The sequence below is a fragment of the Salmo trutta genome, unplaced genomic scaffold (assembly GCF_901001165.1).
Source record: "Salmo trutta unplaced genomic scaffold, fSalTru1.1, whole genome shotgun sequence".
Classification (NCBI taxonomy): Eukaryota; Metazoa; Chordata; class Actinopteri; order Salmoniformes; family Salmonidae; genus Salmo; species Salmo trutta.
Genome location: NW_021822962.1, coordinates 364444 through 385943, shown reverse-complemented (window position 1 = coordinate 385943; position 21500 = coordinate 364444). Strand labels below are relative to the sequence as shown.

General features: G+C 41.2%; 2 protein-coding genes across 2 annotated transcripts in view; one reads left to right on the top strand and one right to left on the bottom strand.

The window, feature by feature from the left end:
* Positions 1-132: 132 nt before the first annotated feature.
* Positions 133-6433, bottom strand: LOC115187707 (putative 2-hydroxyacid dehydrogenase SE_1879). The gene is made up of 6 exons (XM_029746702.1): positions 6286-6433; positions 5491-5869; positions 5088-5259; positions 4570-4745; positions 4158-4254; positions 133-1355 (listed from the first exon to the last, which is right to left on the bottom strand). The coding sequence occupies exons 1-6, from the start codon at positions 6355-6357 to the stop codon at positions 1202-1204; spliced, it is 1050 nt and encodes a 349-aa protein (XP_029602562.1). The 5' UTR covers positions 6358-6433; the 3' UTR covers positions 133-1201.
* A 6937-nt stretch (positions 6434-13370) lies between these two features.
* Positions 13371-21500, top strand: part of LOC115187632 (protein Jumonji-like) — a 112074-nt gene continuing 103944 nt past the window's right edge. Inside the window, 1 exon segment of the mRNA XM_029746603.1 lies at positions 13371-13996. Coding sequence (XP_029602463.1) covers positions 13952-13996 — 45 coding nt within the window. The 5' untranslated portion in view covers positions 13371-13951.

Sequence of the window (21500 nt, the reverse complement as noted above, 5' to 3'; positions counted from 1 at the left end):
CAGTTTCTTCTCTTAAGTGCTGTAGGGATTGATTACATTGTACTACTAAATATCTTGTAACTTTGCTTCAGATTTACTAAATATTTATAACATTTGATGTATATATTTGTGACGCATTAATACACAAAATAATACAGATTTGTCAAGTTATTTATTGTGCAGTTAGAAATACAGTATGCATAATGCTCTAAACCTTTATAATCAGTGGTTATAATTAGTTAAATATGAATATAAATGATATAAATTACAGTACATTTCCACGTACTGTCTGAGAAGGCATATTCACCATTGAGAAGCTATATATTCAATTTCTATCCAACATTTTATTATCTATAGTGTCATAACTTATATAGAGTTTTCCAGGAAGGAGCTATGATTAGGTGCTTATTATTGTGGATGGTGAAGACTTCTCTGCTGCATTGTGGTGGCTAAGTCTCAATACTAAATATCTTATTTTCCTCCTCTCCTTTCCTTCATCCCCGCTGGATAGATTTACCCCATCGTCCTCCTTCCTTTCACATTCTGCTAGATCAGTGATCGTGGAAGTTAGGACCCTCTAAGGCAGGTCTTCTACAACAATGGTTCCCAAACTGAGGGGTCGGCAGGGGGAGTGCGGGGGTCTCCCCCAATTATTATTATTTTTCAGTCTGGCTTTAAACTTACTTTTGAAAGTTGTAATAGTAGAATGCACAAGGTGTAATTTCTGAATTGGGTTGTGCATCATCAGTTCATCTTGTCTTGTTAGTCATTGCATACATTAGAGAGCTATGTATAACTTGTCAGAAATGTCCAGATCAACTAGACCATGTTAGCCAACTTTTTTTTCTATTTAGGATTTTTAGCCCATAGATATTGTCGTAATTTTTTGTCACACAAATATCACATGAATACACATTAGACATGGCAAACTGTATGGAATTGCAAGAACATTTTTGCTTTAAAACTGCAACATTTTATTTGCACCCCATGACAAAATGTGTAGAATTGCAGGAAATAAGCTTTAAATCTGCTAAATTCTTTCCATCAACAAGAGGGGTGTGAACAGTTTGTGCCATGAACATTACTTGTGCCCATAGAAATAGACGTGGCGCGGGATGTTCCCCAATGCTGGAAGGGGGGCACCCCGAGGGCCCCGGAGGGCCGCACTTAAAGTGTGTTGTATTTCCTTGCCGTCAAAATGTGACGAGGAAACTTCTCTAACCTACACCTTGACCTCATCAGGAGGCTGGTTCCCTCCTAGTACTGCCAGGGCGTTGGTCACCATCTTCTCCACCATTATCTGCATCGTCTCAACAGAGTGGGTCCCCATGTGGGGCAGGATGATGACATTTGGAAGAGCAGCAAGGGGGTGGCCTCTGTCCAGGCAAAAACAAAACAGAAATGTGTAATTTGAGGGTTATACAGTGCCTAAAGAAAGTCTACCCCCCGCCTTGATTTCTTCACATTTCATTGCGTTACAAAGCGGGATTCAAATTGATTGAATTGTCTTTTTTTGTCAACAATCTACACAAAATACTCTATAATGTCAATTTTTTATATATTTTTAAGTTTAATGAAAAATAAAACACTAATATACCTTGTTTAGATAAGTATTCACCCTCCCTGAGTCAATACACGTTAGAAACACCTTTGGCAACGATTACAGCTGTGAGTCTTTCTGGGTAAGTCTCATAAGAGCTTTTGCACACCTGTGTTGTGCAATATTTTCCCACTATTCTTTTCAAAATTCTTCAAGCTCTGTCAAGGATCATGGCTAGACAGCCATTTTCAAGTCTTTCCATAGATTTTCAAGGACATTTAAGTCAAAAATGTAACTTGGTCACTCAGGAACCTTCACTGTCTTCTTGGTAGATTTGGCTTTGTGTTGTAGGTTATTGTCCTGCCGAAGCAGGTTTTCCTCTAGGATTTTACCTGTGCTTAGCTCCATCCTGCTTTTTTTCATCCTGAAAAACACCCCGTCTTTGCCGATGTCAAACATACCCACACCATGCTTGAAAATAAAGAGGTAGTTACTCAGTGACATGTTGGACTTGCCCCAAACATAAGGCTTTGCATTTAGGACAAAAAAGTGTATTCCTTTGTCATGTTTTTTTTTGTTGCAGTATTATTTTAGTGCCTTTTTGCATACATATACTGTATATGAATGTTTTGGAAAAAATGTATTCTGTATATTTGTTTTCTTCTTTCACTCTGTCATTTAGGTTATTGTGGAGTCACTACAATGTTGTTGATCCATCCTCAGTTTTCTCCCATGACAGCCATTGAGCTCTGTAGCTGTTTTAAAATTCCCAATGGCCTCATGGTGACATTCCTAAGCAGTTTCCTTCCTGTCCTGCAGCTCAGTTCAGAAGGACGACTGCATCTTTGATGTGTCTGGGTGATTTAATACATCATCCACAGAATAATTCTTAACTTGACTAAGATATATTCAATGTCCGATTTGTTATTGTTACCCATCTACCAATCACTGCCCTTCATTATGAGGCTTTCGAAAAGCTCCTTGGTCTTTGTAGTTGAATCCGTGCTTGAAATACTTGACTGAGTGACCTTACAGATGCTGTATGTATGGGGGACAGAGGAAGGGGTAGTCATTAAAACATCATGTCAACCTCTATCTACAACCTCTCACTCTCACACAGAGTGAGTCCATATAACTTAAGTGATTTCTTAAGCCAAATTTTACTTCCGAACTAATTTAGGCTTGCCTTAACAAAGGGGGTGAATACTTATGGATTTTCTATATTTTAGTTATGTAATTTGTATTAATTTGTAACATTTTCACTTTGACATTATGGAGTACTCTGAAGCGCTTGATGAATACAGGCCTTGGAGGCTAAAAGGAGTCATCAGGTTTTATAGACATGGGTATTAGTAGGGGTTCAGGGTATCAGTCTAACATTGGTAGGGGTTCAGGGTATCAGTCTTACATTGGTAGGGGTTCAGGGTATCAGTCTTACATTGGTAGGGGTTCAGGGTATCAGTCTTACATTGGTAGGGGTTCAGGGTATCAGTCTTACATTGGTAGGGGTTCAGGGTATCAGTCTTACATTGGTAGGGGTTCAGGGTATCAGTCTAACATTGGTAGGGGTTCAGGGTATCAGTCTAACATTGGTAGGGGTTCAGGGTATCAGTCTTACATTGGTAGGGGTTTAGGGTATCAGTCTTACATTGGTAGGGGTTCAGGGTATCAGTCTTACATTGGTAGGGGTTCAGGGTATCAGTCTAACATTGGTAGGGGTTCAGGGTATCAGTCTTACATTGGTAGGGGTTCAGGGTACCAGTCTTACATTGGTAGGGGTTCAGGGTACCAGTCTTACATTGGTAGGGGTTCAGGGTATCAGTCTTACATTGGTAGGGGTTTAGGGTATCAGTCTTACATTGGTAGAGGTTTAGGGTATCAGTCTAACATTGGTAGGGGTTTAGGGTATCAGTCTTACATTGGTAGGGGTTCAGGGTATCAGTCTTACATTGGTAGGGGTTCAGGGTATCAGTCTTACATTGGTAGGGGTTCAGGGTATCAGTCTTACATTGGTAGGGGTTCAGGGTATCAGTCTTACATTGGTAGGGGTTCAGGGTATCAGTCTTACATTGGTAGGGGTTCAGGGTATCAGTCTTACATTGGTAGGGGTTTAGGGTATCAGTCTTACATTGGTAGGGGTTTAGGGTATCAGTCTTACATTGGTAGGGGTTCAGGGTATCAATCTTACATTGGTAGGGGTTCAGGGTATCAGTCTTACATTGGTAGGGGTTCAGGGTATCAGTCTAACATTGGTAGGGGTTCAGGGTATCAGTCTTACATTGGTAGGGGTTTAGGGTATCAGTCTTACATTGGTAGGGGTTCAGGGTATCAGTCTTACATTGGTAGGGGTTCAGGGTATCAGTCTTACATTGGTAGGGGTTCAGGGTATCAGTCTTACATTAGTAGGGGTTCAGGGTATCAGTCTTACATGGGTAGGGGTTCAGGGTATCAGTCTTACATTGGTAGGGGTTCAGGGTATCAGTCTTACATTGGTAGGGGTTCAGGGTATCAGTCTTACATTGGTAGGGGTTCAGGGTATCAGTCTTACATTGGTAGGGGTTCAGGGTATCAGTCTTACATTGGTAGGGGTTCAGGATATCAGTCTTACATTGGTAGGGGTTCAGGGTATCAGTCTTACATTGGTAGGGGTTCAGGATAAGTCACATCCAGTGCAGCGGCTCGGATCACTTTCTTCTGCAGGGCTTCCACCAACGCATCTTGGTCTACAACGAGGCCTGTGAAAACAAATGCTCCAATGTTTATTACATTTGTTATGGCGAGTTAGAGTCTGATCACAATAACTTTAGGGTGAATCTAACTTGAGATCTCTGTGTGTGGCTCACATTTTGTACAATGCTCTAATTTACATCAATACATGATTTACGTGAAAGTTATAAGTTCATCTGCCCATAGATCTCAAGTCAGGATTTAGTCTTATGTGTGTTAGGTCCATAGATATAGAATCACTGATTTACTGCTACGGGGACACTCAAAATGACCTGAATGGGGAGGGCCATTCTACTTATTCTAACTCTATGGTCTGGTCATACCTCTACTGATGTTGATGAGAGTGCTGGTGGGTTTCATCATGGCTAGTTCCTTGGCACCGATCAGTTTCTGGGTGGCAGGTGACAGGTTCACCACCACCATCACAAAGTCTGACTGCTGGAGCAGATCCTCCATGTTGGCACAGTACATCGCCCCCACTGCTCTCTCTTCCTCTTTCCTGGAAAGAAAAATAAGATGAACATCTAAGTAAAGAAACCACAATCACATTGTCTTTAGAATAAATTAAAGATTAAAGAAGTCGGTTTGGGTACCGAGTCTGTGTTACAGTGAGTTTAAAGTTAAATCCTAATTTAGTTTGAATAAGTAAATTAGTAGTAAATGAATGAACAGCTTTCAGAATCACACAGCAGACCAATGTCTAAACCTTAACCATAGCCAAACTACTGTCTAGATTGAATAACGTCCTGCTGATTTCATTTGACCTGCATTTGATGTACTTTTGATGTAAGGTGTCTTTGAGTGTTTGGAAAGTGTGTGAAATAAAATGTATTATTACTACCTGCGGTTCCTGTTATGATAGAAGATCTTCATATCAAATGGCTGGGCCCTCCTGGCCACCTTGTATCCTATCCTCCCCATACCGATGATGCCCAGGGTGGCCCCGCAGACGTCCACACCCATGGAGCTCTCTGGCAAGTCCTCATTGTTGTGGGTTAGGGAGTAATGGTGACCTGTAGGAATATGATAAGGAATAGAAGGGGTTACATTCTCTCACTTTATGGGCAGGTTCCCCCGGATACAGATTAACACTAGTCCTGGATTAAAAAGCACTTTCAATGGAGATTCTTTATTGAGCATTTTTCTTAATCCAGAACTAGACTTCATCTGTGTATGGGAAACTGGCCCTATATGTTTGAGTGAGAAACGACTAACTCTGAGTTTCTGACATACAGTAGGCCTACCTTCGACGATCTTCCTTGCAGACGCCAGCATCAAACCCATCCCAAGGTCGGCAGTGGCGTTGTCAACAACATGAGGGGTGTTGCACACCTTCACCCCAAAGCTGTTGATCATGGGTATGTCCAGATGGTCCACTCCCACCCCTCCGTTAACCACCACCTTGAGGTTAGGCAGAGACTGCATCAGATCTCTGTCAACCTTCAGGGCACTGCCCCATACAAAAACTGCTTTGACCTGTTCTGACAGATTCTTCTGGTCTAGCAGGAATGTCTCGTATGGGATAATGGTGAAGTGTTTCTCGACAACAGGTGCAAAGCATTTGTTGATGCCTCCATGCGCTCCGAAGGTAGTGGCCAGTATGCAGGGCTTCTCCATGTTGATCTAAATGAGAATAAATCAACCATAGCATTTGAATGATTCTATTTATATTCTATTTACATTCTAATCATTCTATTTCAATGGCATTCAACATAACGTTTATGGAACAATAAACGGAGAAGAACGCTTTGGATATCACTATAATCGTCAACTGTTTTCACAATTGTTTCAAAATGTAGAACAATACAATAGAGTAGGTATTTCAGATTGTAAATGCATTCTAACCAATTCTAATTTTCCAAAAGATCATTCACTGTTTAAGTAAACTTTCTTCAGGTTTAACGGTCAACCTACTGTATGTCGAGATTCGTCTGCAACAGTAGGCTATCAAAGCTCAGAGGTCACTACGTAAACAAAATAGTCTAAAGAAACATTGCTTCGTCAAGACATGATCATAAAAGTATATTTCACTTCCTTACCAGTTGGGATATTGTGCGCGTTCCTCCAAATGAGAGCAGTGGAGTCTTCAATCTGTTTATCAAATGGAGCATGTCGTTTCTGTCTGACAGCCAGGCGCGATTAATCCACTACCGTTTCACCGATGAAAGGAGGCTTTAGTCTGTGAAATATTCACAGGGCTCTGTACAACATGCCAATGGGAGGAAAACAAACATTAATGCACTAACCCACTCTGTCCTACATAACAGAGTATGTAGCGACAGATAATCAACTCGAGAGAGAGTTCTAAAACTTCTCTCTCTCTCAAATGGATAACCTCATTCAAACTGTGTGTGGTAGGCATTTGTGTGTTTACATGTTGGCTTCATGTCATTTTTATGTCTAAAACATCAACATCGGACTGTCCTAAAACATCCTCACTGTCCTAATAAATCATCAGACTGTCCTAAAACATCAACATCAGACTGTCCTAAAACATCATCACTGTCCTAATAAATCATCAGACTGTCCTAAAACATCATCATCAGACTGTCCTAAAACATCAACATCAGACTGTCCTAAAACATCCTCACTGTCCTAATAAATCATCAGACTGCCCTAAAACATCAACATCAGACTGTCCTAAAACATCAACATCGGACTGTCCTAAAACATCCTCACTGTCCTAATAAATCATCAGACTGTCCTAAAACATCATCATCAGACTGTCCTAAAACATCAACATCGGACTGTCCTAAAACATCGTCACTGTCCTAATAAATCATCAGACTGTCCTAAAACATCATCATCAGACTGTCCTAAAACATCAACATCAGACTGCCCTAAAACATCATCACTGTCCTAATAAATCATCAGACTGTCCTAAAACATCATTATCAGACTGTCCTAAAACATCAACATCAGACTGTCCTAAAACATCAACATCGGACTGTCCTAAAACATCCTCACTGTCCTAATAAATCATCAGACTGTCCTAAAACATCATCATCAGACTGTCCTAAAACATCAACATCGGACTGTCCTAAAACATCATCACTGTCTTAATAAATCATCAGACTGTCCTAAAACATCATCATCAGACTGTCCTAAAACATCAACACTGGACTGTCCTAAAACATCAACACTGGACTGTCCTAAAACATCAACACCAGACTGTTCTAAAACATCATCACTGTCCTAATAAATCATCAGACTGTCCTAAAACATAATTATCAGACTGTCCTAAAACATCAACATCAGACTGTCCTAAAACATCAACATCGGACTGTCCTAAAACATCCTCACTGTCCTAATAAATCATCAGACTGTCCTAAAACATCATCATCAGACTGTCCTAAAACATCAACATCGGACTGTCCTAAAACATCATCACTGTCCTAATAAATCATCAGACTGTCCTAAAACATCATCATCAGACTGTCCTAAAACATCAACACTGGACTGTCCTAAAACATCATCATCAGACTGTCCTAAAACATCATCACTGTCCTAATAAATCATTAGACTGTCCTAAAACATCATCATCAGACTGTCCTAAAACATCAACACTGGACTGTACTAAAACATCCTCATCAGACTGTTCTAAAACATCAACACTGGACTGTCCTAAAACATCAACACTGGACTGTCCTAAAACATCATCACTGGACTGTACTAAAACATCCTCATCAGACTGTCCTAAAACATCAACACTGGACTGTCCTAAAACATCAACACTGGACTGTACTAAAACATTCTCATCAGACTGTCCTAAAACATCAACACTGGACTGTCCTAAAACATCAACACTGGACTGTACTAAAACATCCTCATCAGACTGTACTAAAACATCAACACTGGACTGTCCTAAAACATCAACATCAGACTGTTCTAAAACATCAACACTGGACTGTCCTAAAACATCAACACTGGACTGTACTAAAACATCAACACTGGACTGTACTAAAACATCAACACTGGACTGTACTAAAACATCCTCATCAGACTGTCCTAAAACATCAACACTGGACTGTCCTAAAACATCAACACTGGACTGTACTAAAACATTCTCATCAGACTGTCCTAACACATCAACACTGGACTGTCCTAAAACATCAACACTGGACTGTACTAAAACATTCTCATCAGACTGTTCTAAAACATCAACACTGGACTGTCCTAAAACATCAACACTGGACTGTACTAAAACATCCTCATCTGACTGTCCTAAAACATCAACACCATACTGTCCTAAAACATCAACACTGGACTGTCCTAAAACATCAACATCAGACTGTTCTAAAACATCAACACTGGACTGTACTAAAACACCCTCATCAGACTGTCCTAAAACATCATCACCAGACTGTCCTAAAACATCAACACCATACTGTCCTAAAACATCAACATCAGACTGTCCTAAAACATCAACACTGGACTGTACTAAAACATCAACATCAGACTGTCCTAAAACATCAACACTGGTCTGTACTAAAACGTCAACACTCCTAAAACATTAACATCATACTGTCCTAAAACATCAACACTTGACTGTCCTAAAACATTAACATCAGACTGTCCTAAAACATCAACACTGGACTGTACTAAAACGTCAACATCAGGCTGTCCTAAAACACCATCATCAGACTGTCCAAAAACACCATCATCAGAATGTCCAAAAACTTCAACACTGGACTGTACAAAAACACCATCATCAGACTGTCCTAAAACATCTATATCAGACTGTCCTAAAACATTAACATCAGAATGTCCTTAAACCCAAGGTGGTTAATTTTAATTACTGAACTAGGCAAGTCAGTTAAGAACACACTTATTTTCAACAACAGCCTGTGAACTGCCTTGTTCAGGGGCAGAACGACAGATTTGTACCTTGTCAGCTCAGGGATTCAGAACTTGCAACCTTTCGGTTGCTAGTCTAATGCTCTAACCACTAGGCTACGCTGCTGCGGTGTGTATGTGTGTGTGTGTGTGTGTGTGTGTGTGTGTGTGTTAGTTTCATGAGAATCAGAGTTTGCATTTGTATTTATTTTGTTACTTGTAATGACCAAGATGACTAAAAGTAAATAAGTCCAGTTCCAGTAAGCCTGTCCATATGTCCAGCAGGGGGTATACTGTACACGTCCCACAGAGCTAGAGATCTGCCTCATTCATGTCTAATGATCAGCTAAAGGTCCGGTAGTATTCCTCTGGTCATGTTATACTGCCCTTCCTTACTTTTCCAAGAATGAATGACTAAGTGATTTACTGAGTGAATGACTGAATGAATGACTGAGTAAATATTATACTTTACTAAAATAAATATTTTCTTAACTCTATTTTCTTAAAACTGCATTGTTGGTTAAGGGTTTGTAAGTAAGCATTTTAAGGTAAGGTCTACACCTGTTGTATTCGGCGCATGTGACAAATAAAATTGGATTTGAGTCTTCTTTTAGTCAAAGTGATGCAACTCATTTCCGTTAAGCTGTTTGGGCCCTTGTGCCTCATACCTAACATGCCATGTAAAACCTTCTGAATTCACACACCTGCTATTCCTATCCCTCGTTTAGGGAAATTATTTGTGTATGGAAACTTTCTCTAGCCCAAATGCTTGCCCCAATCCTATGCTTTAAACCCCTGACGACGTGAAGAGTGTGCAAGTGCACACTCCTGGAAAAGGGTGCAAAATCGGGATGCAACCATTCAGAAGTGAGAGGCAGCTCTAGTTCTCTACATGGCTCCTCCCTTCCTTTCGCCAGTTGGTTCAGTGACAGGCTGGCCCCAGTCAGTCACCCCTGTGTCGGCCCCATAATTAATGCAGGTGTCCAATCCCCCAATCCCCCCTATGGTCTTCTGGGCTTGGGGCCCAAGCCTCTCGTCAAAAGTAGTGCACTACATAGGGAATAGGGTGCCATTTGGGACACAACATTAGTCTCTTATAGAAGGGTCGTGAAATATCTTTCTATGGGCTGAAGGGGCTTGAATGGTGGTTCCTGGGGGTTTTAAGAGGCCCTGTCAGTATAGTCAGGCCCCAGATGTAAGCCCTGAAGGACTGTGTCTGTAGACAGACAGTAAAGGCCCTGTCAGTATAGTCAGACCCCAGATGTAAGCCCTGAAGGTCTGTGTCTGTAGACAGACAGTAAAGGCCCTGTCAGTATAGTCAGGCCCCAGATGTAAGCCCTGAAGGACTGTGTCTGTAGACAGACAGTAAAGGCCCTGTCAGTATAGTCAGGCCCCAAATGTAAGCCCTGAAGGACTGTGTCTGTAGACAGACAGTAAATGTCCTGTCAGTATAGTCAGGCCCCAGATGTAAGCCCTGAAGGACTGTGTCTGTAGACAGACAGTAAAGGCCCTGTCAGTATAGTCAGGCCCCAGATGTAAGCCATGAAGGACTGTGTCTGTAGACAGACAGTAAAGGCCCTGTCAGTATAGTCAGGCCCCAGATGTAAGCCCTGAAGGACTGTGTCTGTAGACAGACAGTAAAGGCCCTGTCAGTATAGTCAGGCCCCAGATGTAAGCCCTGAAGGACTGTGTCTGTAGACAGACAGTAAAGGCCCTGTCAGTATAGTCAGGCCCCAGATGTAAGCCCTGAAGGACTGTGTCTGTAGACAGACAGTAAAGGCCCTGTCAGTATAGTGAGGCCCCAGATGTAAACCCTGAATGACTGTGTCTGTAGACAGACAGTAAAGGCCCTGTCAGTATAGTCAGGCCCCAGATGTAAGCCCTGAAGGACTGTGTCTGTAGACAGACAGTAAAGGCCCTGTCAGTATAGTGAGGCCCCAGATGTAAGCCCTGAATGACTGTGTCTGTAGACAGACAGTAAAGGCCCTGTCAGTATAGTCAGGCCCCAGATGTAAGCCCTGAAGGACTGTGTCTGTAGACAGACAGTAAAGGTCCTGTAAAGCCCATACTGTTGGTCTGAGGCCTACTATAGAATAACACAGCTTTTCAACACTAAAAGTTTATCTCTACAAATGGAAAACAACATGCTTTAAATCAGCGTTGAAGGACAACAGTCCCTCTAATGATGCTGCTGAAACCAGTCTATAAATCACAAGAGGGTTTGTGTTGTATAAAAAGGCAAAGCTCAACATCAAACTAAATAAAATATGACTGTAACATATTAGTAATGTGTGTATGGCCTTGGGCCACGGCTAGATTCTTGTCTCAAAAGCCCCTGAGAAAACATACAGGAATGTATTGGGATTCTGAAATATAATACAAAAAACTAGAGGGACTCCTGCAGTGATCAGTCTAGATGCTTGTAAATCAAAGTGCTTCTTTGGACCCGTCCCAAATGGCACCGCATTTCCTTTATAGTGCACTACTTTTGACCAAAGCTCATAGGACTCTGGTGGAATGTAGTGCACTATTTGGGAATAGGGTGTCATTTGGAATGCAGTTTATATTACCCATTTATAGCGAGGTATAATGGTCAGTTGAGTGTAAGGATGTGGTTGACTGCAGGGCCTAATGAATTCTGCATCAGCTCCAGTCAGTGGCCCTTTAGAGTCTGACTACCAGATCATTTATCAACTCAAGTCTAAACACCAGTTCACATGATTGTAATGAGGGGCCCACCTTAGCCTATACACTTGAAATCAAGTCGCCGTGACAAATATCACCAACCATCCTGTCACCCCCCCCCCACACACACACACACCACACACACTTTAAATACACCAGTGAAACTATTAGAATGTGAATATAGACATTAATAGTCTACAACCTCCCGCTTTCTTTCCTCATTCGCAGTCTAACAGTAGGCTCTCTGTTTCTAATTTACACATGTAAACTAAGGTCCTCATTTAGACAGGCTTTGAGGACCAGTCTAACAGTAGGCTCTCTGTTTCTAATTTACACATGTAAACTAAGGTCCTCATTTAGACAGGCTTTGAGGACCAGTCTAACAGTAGGCTCTCTGTTTCTAATTTACACATGTAAACTAAGGTCCTCATTTAGACAGGCTTTGAGGACCAGTCTAACAGTAGGCTCTCTGTTTCTAATTTACACATGTAAACTAAGGTCCTCATTTAGACAGGCTTTGAGGACCAGTCTAACAGTAGGCTCTCTGTTTCTAATTTACAAATGTAAACTAAGGTCCTCATTTAGACAGGCTTTGAGGACCTGCCAAACTTTCTTTAGCATTGTTCTCATGCAGCTGCATGTACTTTCCTTCTCAGTTTATTCCTGCAGAGAGACATGACTCCACCCCTGCATTAGTCTCTCTCTCCCCCGCCCTCTCTATCTCCCCCCTCTCTCTCCCCCCTCTCCCTCTCTTTCATACTCTCTCTCTCCCTCTCTCTCAATTCATTTACATTTAAGGGCTTTATTGGTATGGGAAACATATGTTTACATTGCCATAGCAGGTGAAATAGATAATAAACAAAAGTGAAATAAACAATCATAATTAACAGTAAACATTACACTCACAAAAGTTTCAGAGGAATAGAGACATTTCAAATGTCATATTATGGCTATGTAACGATGTCTCTCTCTCTCTCTCTCTCTCTCTCTGTCTCTCTCTCTCTCTCTCTCAATTCAATGTAAGGGCTTTATTGGCATGGGAAATGTATGTTCACATTGCCAAAACAAGTGAAATAGATAATTAACAAAGTGAAATAAACAATAATCTCTCTCTCGTTCTTGTCTGTTGGTCAGAGGGATTTCAATAGGTGTTGGACATCCCATTTCTTCCAGTTTCTTATTTGACACCACGCACCAGACTCAATATCACTCCGTGTAGCATTCTTATCTCACACTCACATCCATACATATATAGACTGTGTAGCCCTTGTTCTGCAACTCAAAAAATAAACCTTGTAATTCTTATGGTAAAAATATTGTGACCATATAATTACAATGTGCTACATTGTTTGTATTTCTAACTTGGTTGTTATGTGTGCAGTCTTTAATGATAGGCCTATTTTAATACATTTTAAATGATGAATAAAGGAACATTACAATAATATAGTATATTGCATTGTAAATGTTATTTATTGATATGGAAATAATTTAGGAGGCCCGTCCGTGGATCTTCGAGGGATGTAACGCGACATTGCTCCTCACGTCAGATGACTGGGCTTGTATTTTCACCCAGTCCCTAACGTGGTACTGTATTCCTCGAGACTCACCGCTGGGGCATATTCCCCGGTCTATCGCGGTAGGAAGACACTGCAGATAAACCCATGCCGTTACCATTACTAGCGGTGTGAGAGAGTTAACTCGTCGTCTGGCAGACACCGCTGAAACGTGTTTCTGGATTTTGTATTGACATGTATTTTTATTTTTTGGGGGGGGAGCATTTTTTTGTACCTTTTAACTCCCGTCTGTGATATTCTTCAACACGGAATCTGCTGGGCCCTCAAAGCGTGTTTGATTTGTGCCTCGAGGATATCCAGGATACATGCCCTTTTCATTCGCATAATGGGAGATTGTCGGGTTCGTTGTTATGCATATGTTATAACGCCGTGATTTTGTGGGTGTTTAAATTTGTGTTTCTTGCCGTGGATTGCAAAATTGGAATTTCTCTCCCAGGCGACTCAGCGAAAAGGGAAGTAGAGACAGCGTGAGAGAGAGAGAGGGAGAGAGTGGGGATAAAGACACTGCCACCTCGCTGGATCACACCACGGGATTTAAATAATTGCATGTTCTAAAAAAGGATATACATGTGGCTATTCGGTGTTTAACCGACCCAATCCGGTTTGCAGGATGAGTAAAGACAGACCCAAAAGGAACATCATACAGAAGAAATACGTAAGTATTTTCTAAATGTGTTCTGAAATGCATAATATCGTTCCTGAACTTCTCTCTTGCTAATGGATAACGTCATTCAAACTGTGTGGTAGGCATTAGTGTGTTTACATATTGGTTTCATGTTATTTTTTCTGTCCTAAAACATCAACATCAGACTGTTCTAAAACTTCAGACTGTCCTAAAACATCAACATCAGACTTTCCTAAAACATCAACATCAGACTGTCCTAAAACATCAACATCAGACTGTTCTAAAACTTCAGACTGTCCTAAAACATCAACATCAGACTTTCCTAAAACATCAACATCAGACTGTCCTAAAACATCAACATCAGACTGTCCTAAAACATCAACATCAGACTGTCCTAAAACATCAACACCATACTGTCCTAAAACATCAACATCAGACTGTTCTAAAACTTCAGACTGTCCTAAAACAACAACACCATACTGTCCTAAAACATCAACATCAGACTGTACTAAAACATCAACATCAGACTGTACTAAAACATCAACACCATACTGTTCTAAAACATCAACATCAGACTGTTCTAAAACTTCAGACTGTCCTAAAACATCAACATCAGACTGTCCTAAAACATCAACACCATACTGTCCTAAAACATCAACATCAGACTGTTCTAAAACTTCAGACTGTCCTAAAACATCAACATCAGACTGTACTAAAACATCAACATCAGACTGTCCTAAAACATCAACATCAGACTGTCCTAAAACATCAACATCAGACTGTCCTAAAACATCAACATCAGACTGTTCTAAAACATCAACATCAGACTGTTCTAAAACATCAGACTGTCCTAAAACATCAACAACATACTGTTCAAAAACTCCAGACTGTCCTAAAACATTAACACCAGACTGTCCTAAAATATCAGACTGTCCTAAAACATTAACACCAGACTGTCCTAAAACATCAGACTGTCCTAAAACATCAGACTCTCCTAAAACATCAACATCATACTGTTCTAAAACATCAACACCATACTGTTCAAAAACTTCAGACTGTCCTAAAACATCAACATCTGACTGTCCTAAAACATCAACACCATACTGTTCAAAAACATCAACACCATACTGTTCAAAAACCTCAGACTGTCCTAAAACATCAAAATCAGACTGTCCTAAAACATCAACACCATACTGTTCAAAAACTTCAGACTGTCCTAAAACATCAACACCAGACTGTCCTAAAACATCAGACTGTCCTAAAACATCAACATCAGACTGTCCTAAAACATCAACACCATACTATTCTAAAACTTCAGACTGTCCAAAAACAACAACACCGTACTGTCCTAAAACATCAACATCAGACTGTCCTAAAACATCAACATCAGACTGTCCTAAAACATCAACATCAGACTGTCCTAAAACATCAACATCAGACTGTTCTAAAACTTCAGACTGTCCTAAAACATCAACATCAGACTGTCCTAAAACATCAACACCATACTGTCCTAAAACATCAACATCAGACTGTTCTAAAACTTCAGACTGTCCTAAAACATCAACATCAGACTGTCCTAAAACATCAACATCAGACTGTCCTAAAACATCAACATCAGACTGTTCTAAAACGTCAGACTGTCCTAAAACATCAACATCAGACTGTCCTAAAACATCAACATCAGACTGTCCTAAAACATCAACAACATACTGTTCAAAAACTTCAGACTGTCCTAAAACATCAACATCAGACTGTCCTATAACGTCAACACCATACTGTTCAAAAACTTCAGACTGTCCTAAAACATCGACACCAGACTGTCCTAAAACATCAGACTGTCCTAAAACATTAACACCAGACTGTCCTAAAACATCAGACTGTCCTAAAACATCAACATCATACTGTTCTAAAACATCAACATCATACTGTTCTAAAACATCAACACCATACTGTTCAAAAACCTCAGACTGTCCTAAAACATCAACATCAGACTGTCCTAAAACATCAACACCATACTGTTCAAAAACTTTAGACTGTCCTAAAACATCAACACCAGACTGTCCTAAAACATCAGACTGTCCTAAAACATCAGACTCTCCTAAAACATCAACATCAGACTGCCCTAAAACATCAACACCATACTGTTCAAAAACTTCAGACTGTCCTAAAACATCAACATCAGACTGTCCTAAAACATCAACACCATACTTTCCTAAAACATCAACATCAGACTGTTCTAAAACTTCAGACTGTCCTAAAACATCAACACCAGACTGTCCTAAAACAACAACACCATACTGTCCTAAAACATCAGACTGTCCTAAAATATCAACATCAGACTGTCCTAAAACATCAACATCAGATTGTCCTAAAACATTAACATCAGACTGTACTAAAACATCAACACCAGACTGTCCTAAAACATCAGACTGTCCTAAAACATCAACATCAGACTGTCCTAAAACATCAACACCAGACTGTCCTAAAACTTCAGACTGTCCTAAAACATCAACACCAGACTGTCCTAAAACATCAGACTGTCCTAAAACATCAACATCAGACTGTCCTAAAACATCAACACCATACTGTCCTAAAACATTAACATCAGACTGTTCTAAAACTTCAGACTGTCCTAAAACATCAACATCAGTCTGTCCTAAAACATCAACACCATACTGTTCAAAAACTCAGACTGTCCTAAAACATCAACATCAGACTGTCCTTAAACACCAACACCATACTGTTCTAAAACATCAGACTGTCCTAAAACATCAACACCAGACTGTCCTAAAACGTCAACATCAGACTGTCCTTAAACACCAACACCATACTGTCCTAAAACATCAACACCAGACTGTCCTAAAACATCAGACTGTCCTAAAATATCAACATCAGACTGTCCTAAAACATCAACATGAGATTGTCCTAAAACATTAACATCAGACTGTCCTAAAACAACAACACCATACTGTCCTAAAACATTCACATCGGACTGTCCTAAAACATTAACATCAGACTGTCCTAAAACAACAACACCATACTGTCCTAAAACATTAACATCAGACTGTCCAAAACAACAACACTATACTGTCCTAAAACATTAACATCAGACTGTCCAAAAACAACAACGCCATAATGTCCTAAAACATCAACATCAGACTGTCCTAAAACATCAAACAGCTTTTCTCAGTCAGTTACTTAATTCTGATAATAAGATATTTTCACCATTTCATATTTTATTTTATATGACCAATCCAGTGCTGTCTCCCAAATGGAGACCTATGGTGGTTCTAGTGTGTGTGTGTGTGTGTGTGTGTGTGTGTGTGTGTGTGTGTGTGTGTGTGTGTGTGTGTGTGTGTGTGTGTGTGTGTGTGTGTGTGTGTGTGTGTGTGTGTGTGTGTGTGTGTGTGTGTGTGTGTGTGTGTGTGTGTGTGTGTGTGTGTGTGTGTGTGTGTGTGTGTAAATCCCAGAATGAGCCCCGATCCACGATTTACAACATCACATCAATATTTGATGATTTATATTTAAAAAACGAATTGTCTTTCAGAAAATGTAATATATTTTATGACTTGTAGTATTATCATATAGGGACTAATGCAGGCTGTATGTAGTATTATCATATAGGGACTAATGCAGGCTGTATGTAGTATTATCATATAGGGACTAATGCAGGCTGTATGTAGTATTATCATATAGGGACTAATGCAGGCTGTATGTAGTATTATCATATAGGGACTAATGCAGGCTGTATGTAGTATTATCATATAGGGACTAATGCAGGCTGTATGTAGTATTATCATATAGGGACTAATGCAGGCTGTATGTAATATTATCATATAGGGACTAATGCAGGCTGTATGTAGTATTATCATATAGGGACTAATGCAGGCTGTATGTAGTATTATCATATAGGGACTAATGCAGGCTGTATGTAGTATTATCATATAGGGACTAATGCAGGCTGTATGTAGTATTATCATATAGGGACTAATGCAGGCTGTATGTAGTATTATCATATAGGGACTAATGCAGGCTGTATGTAGTATTATCATATAGGGACTAATGCAGGCTGTATGTAGTATTATCATATAGGGACTAATGCAGGCTGTATGTAATATTATCATCTAGGGACTAATGCAGGCTGTATGTAGTATTATCATATAGGGACTAATGCAGGCTGTATGTAATATTATCATATAGGGACTAATGCAGGCTGTATGTAGTATTATCATCTAGGGACTAATGCAGGCTGTATGTAGTATTATCATCTAGGGACTAATGCAGGCTGTATGTAGTATTATCATCTAGGGACTAATGCAGGCTGTATGTAGTATTATCATCTAGGGACTAATGCAGGCTGTATGTAGTATTATCATCTAGGGACTAATGCAGGCTGTATGTAGTATTATCATATAGGGACTAATGCAGGCTGTATGTAGTATTATCATATAGGGACTAATGCAGGCTGTAAGACATTAGGGGCCTGTGGCAAAAGTTAATGTGTCCAATTTCCTGTTGATTTGAAGATGTTTAAACAATTTGCAACCTATCCTCATTTTACTTCTTCCCCAATTTAGCTCATTTATTGTGCCCATTGTTCCAACAGTGTTATTGCATTAATTCATCATTTACTTTCCAATCAACCTTTTTCAGCAAGTATCAGACAGGACATTTATTTAATAGCTCTACCTAATAATAGGTGGAATTTTCCTTGAATCCGACAGCAACAGGAGCTATTTTTATGCTGTTAATATTATTCACAATTAGTGTCACACCTACTGTAATTACATTCCTTTTCCAGTTGTCTTCCACTTCAACAGGGCTCCCGGGTGGTGCAGCGGTCTAAGGCACTGCATCTCAGTGCAGACCCTGGTTTGATTCCAGGCTGTATCACAACTGGCCGTGATTGGGAGTCCCATTGGGCGGCGCATAACTGGCCTGTCTGGGTTTGGCCCAGGGTAGGCTGTCATTGTAAATAAGAATTTGTTCTTAACTGACTTGCCTAGTTAAAGATACATTTAAAAAATAATTTGGACACATGAGGTGTCATATCCTAAAGTGCTTCCTAATGTTCTTGTTCACTCCTATCTCTTCTATTGTTAATATTTTCCAAGAAGGCAACATGGAAAAAACTCCTGTCTAGCTTTCGGTAAAAGTTGGTCAGAAATGCAGTAAGCCAGCCACTAAAACAAACAAAGTGGACTCTTTCTTTGAACCTGGACTCAGACAAGCACTTGCCCTTGTAGTTTAACTTCCTCTCAATGAGTGTAAGACTGTTATTACTGTTGCTTTGTTTAAGGGCTGAGACGCACATGTAAGCGGTTCCTGGCTGACAGTAATAGAACGTAATTTGCCAACCCAAGTGAGCATGTAGTATCGCGTGAAAAATGTCGGCAGACATCAACAGCGGGTGGTCCCTAAAGCAATGTGTGCTGAACGATCTGCAGACGTCTACAGCGGGTGGTCCCTAAAGCAATGTGTGCTGAACGATCAGAGACGTCTACAGCGGGTGGTCCCTAAAGCAATGTGTGCTGAACGATCAGAGACGTCTACAGCGGGTGGTCCCTAAAGCAATGTGTGCTGAACGATCAGAGACGTCTACAGCGGGTGGTCCCTAAAGCAATGTGTGCTGAACGATCAGAGACGTCTACAGCGGGTGGTCCCTAAAGCAATGTGTGCTGAACGATCAGAGACGTCTACAGCGGGTGGTCCCTAAAGCAATGTGTGCTGAACGATCAGAGACGTGTCTACAGCGGGTGGTCCCTAAAGCAATGTGTGCTGAACGATCAGAGACGTCTACAGCGGGTGGTCCCTAAAGCAATGTGTGCTGAACGATCAGAGACGTCTACAGCGGGTGGTCCCTAAAGCAATGTGTGCTGAACGATCAGAGACGTCTACAGCGGGTGGTCCCTAAAGCAATGTGTGCTGAACGATCAGCAGACGTCTACAGCGGGTGGTCCCTAAAGCAATGTGTGCTGAACGATCTGCAGACGTCTACAGCGGGTGGTCCCTAAAGCAATGTGTGCTGAACGATCAGAGATGTCTACAGCGGGTGGTCCCTAAAGCAATGTGTGCTGAACGATCAGAGACGTCTACAGCGGGTGGTCCCTAAAGCAATGTGTGCTGAACGATCTGCAGACGAACGATAGAACCACATTCGGTGCGATGTGTGTAAGCTGAAAGAACAATCATACCTGATTTGTGAACAGTTCTATGCCAAGGACTTACTGTGTTAGCATGATATAATAAACATAATCAGACCAAGAACAGGAATATCTGGGATTTCCCATAACACAAAATTGCATTTTAAAGTGTCAAAGTACATACATTTTTGCACTTTTAAGTTATTTTTGTTTGAATACCATATTGCCTCTTTAACGATTGAAAATTCATTTGGGTATGGGGTTTCTTGGGCAACATGTTGGCAGTACTTTTTAAATGATTTCCTCTGATATTTGATGGACTTTTCTCTTTCTCACTCAAGTTATTATTCACAATTCATAATGAAAAACAACGTAATGAGAGACGGGAGACGTTAAACATTGAAACTGTTGTTTTAATGAATGACAGTAGTTAAAGCTTCAGAACAGTACATCATAGGGGATATTATAGAGGATAACAGGGTTCCTCTGTGTAGTTGCGTCAGTGCAGATACTCAGCCGGTCTAAAGCCTAATTCATTGGTGTGTGGTGGGGTAAGCACAGCTGCCACTGCTGGGCCTTTACACATGTAAAGAGGCTGTCACAGCATACGTCCCAAATAGCACCCTATTCCCTATATAGTGCACTACTTTTAACCAGGGCCCAATGGGGCAATTGACTAAATCCCAGTGGGCCATTTGACCAGAGCTCTATGGTCCCTTGTCTAAAGTACTGCACTATATAGGGAACAGGGGGCCATTTGGGACACAGTCACTTTGTTTTATCAGGCGCACAAGTGAGGAGGGCCAAGTTGAAGTATGTGCTTCAGTGTGTGGCGGAACCAGACGGACACAAAGCAGTAGAGGGGGGTGTGGCCGGGCCAGCGCCATGGAGAGAGAGAGAGGACAGACAGACACAGAGCAGCAGAGGGATGTGTGGCCTGGCCAGCGCCATGGAGAGAGAGAGGACAGACAGACACAGAGCAGCAGAGGGATGTGTGGCCTGGCCAGCGCCATGGAGAGAGAGAGGACAGACAGACACAGAGCAGCAGAGGGGTGTGTGGCCTGGCCAGCGCCATGGAGAGAGAGAGGACAGACAGACACAGAGCAGCAGGGGGGTGTGTGGCCGGGCCAGCGCCATGGAGAGAGAGAGGACAGACAGACACAGAGCAGCAGAGGGGTGTGTGGCCTGGCCAGCGCCATGGAGAGAGAGAGGACAGACAGACACAGAGCAGCAGAGGGGTGTGTGGCCTGGCCAGCGCCATGGAGAGAGAGAGGACAGACAGACACAGAGCAGCAGAGGGGTGTGTGGCCGGGCCAGCGCCATGGAGAGAGAGAGGACAGACAGACACAGAGCAGCAGAGGGATGTGTGGCCTGGCCAGCGCCATGGAGAG

Excerpts from the sequence above, each read along its gene's own strand:
- LOC115187707 (XM_029746702.1), bottom strand. The coding sequence starts at position 6,357 with ATGCTCCATTTGATAAACAGATTGAAGACTCCACTGCTCTCATTTGGA. Across the intron at positions 4,255-4,569 it reads TCTCATCAACATCAGTAGAG|GCCTCGTTGTAGACCAAGAT; the intron begins GTATGACCAGAC and ends TTGTTTTCACAG. Across the intron at positions 1,356-4,157 it reads TATCCTGAACCCCTACCAAT|AGGCCACCCCCTTGCTGCTC; the intron begins GTAAGACTGATA and ends TTGCCTGGACAG.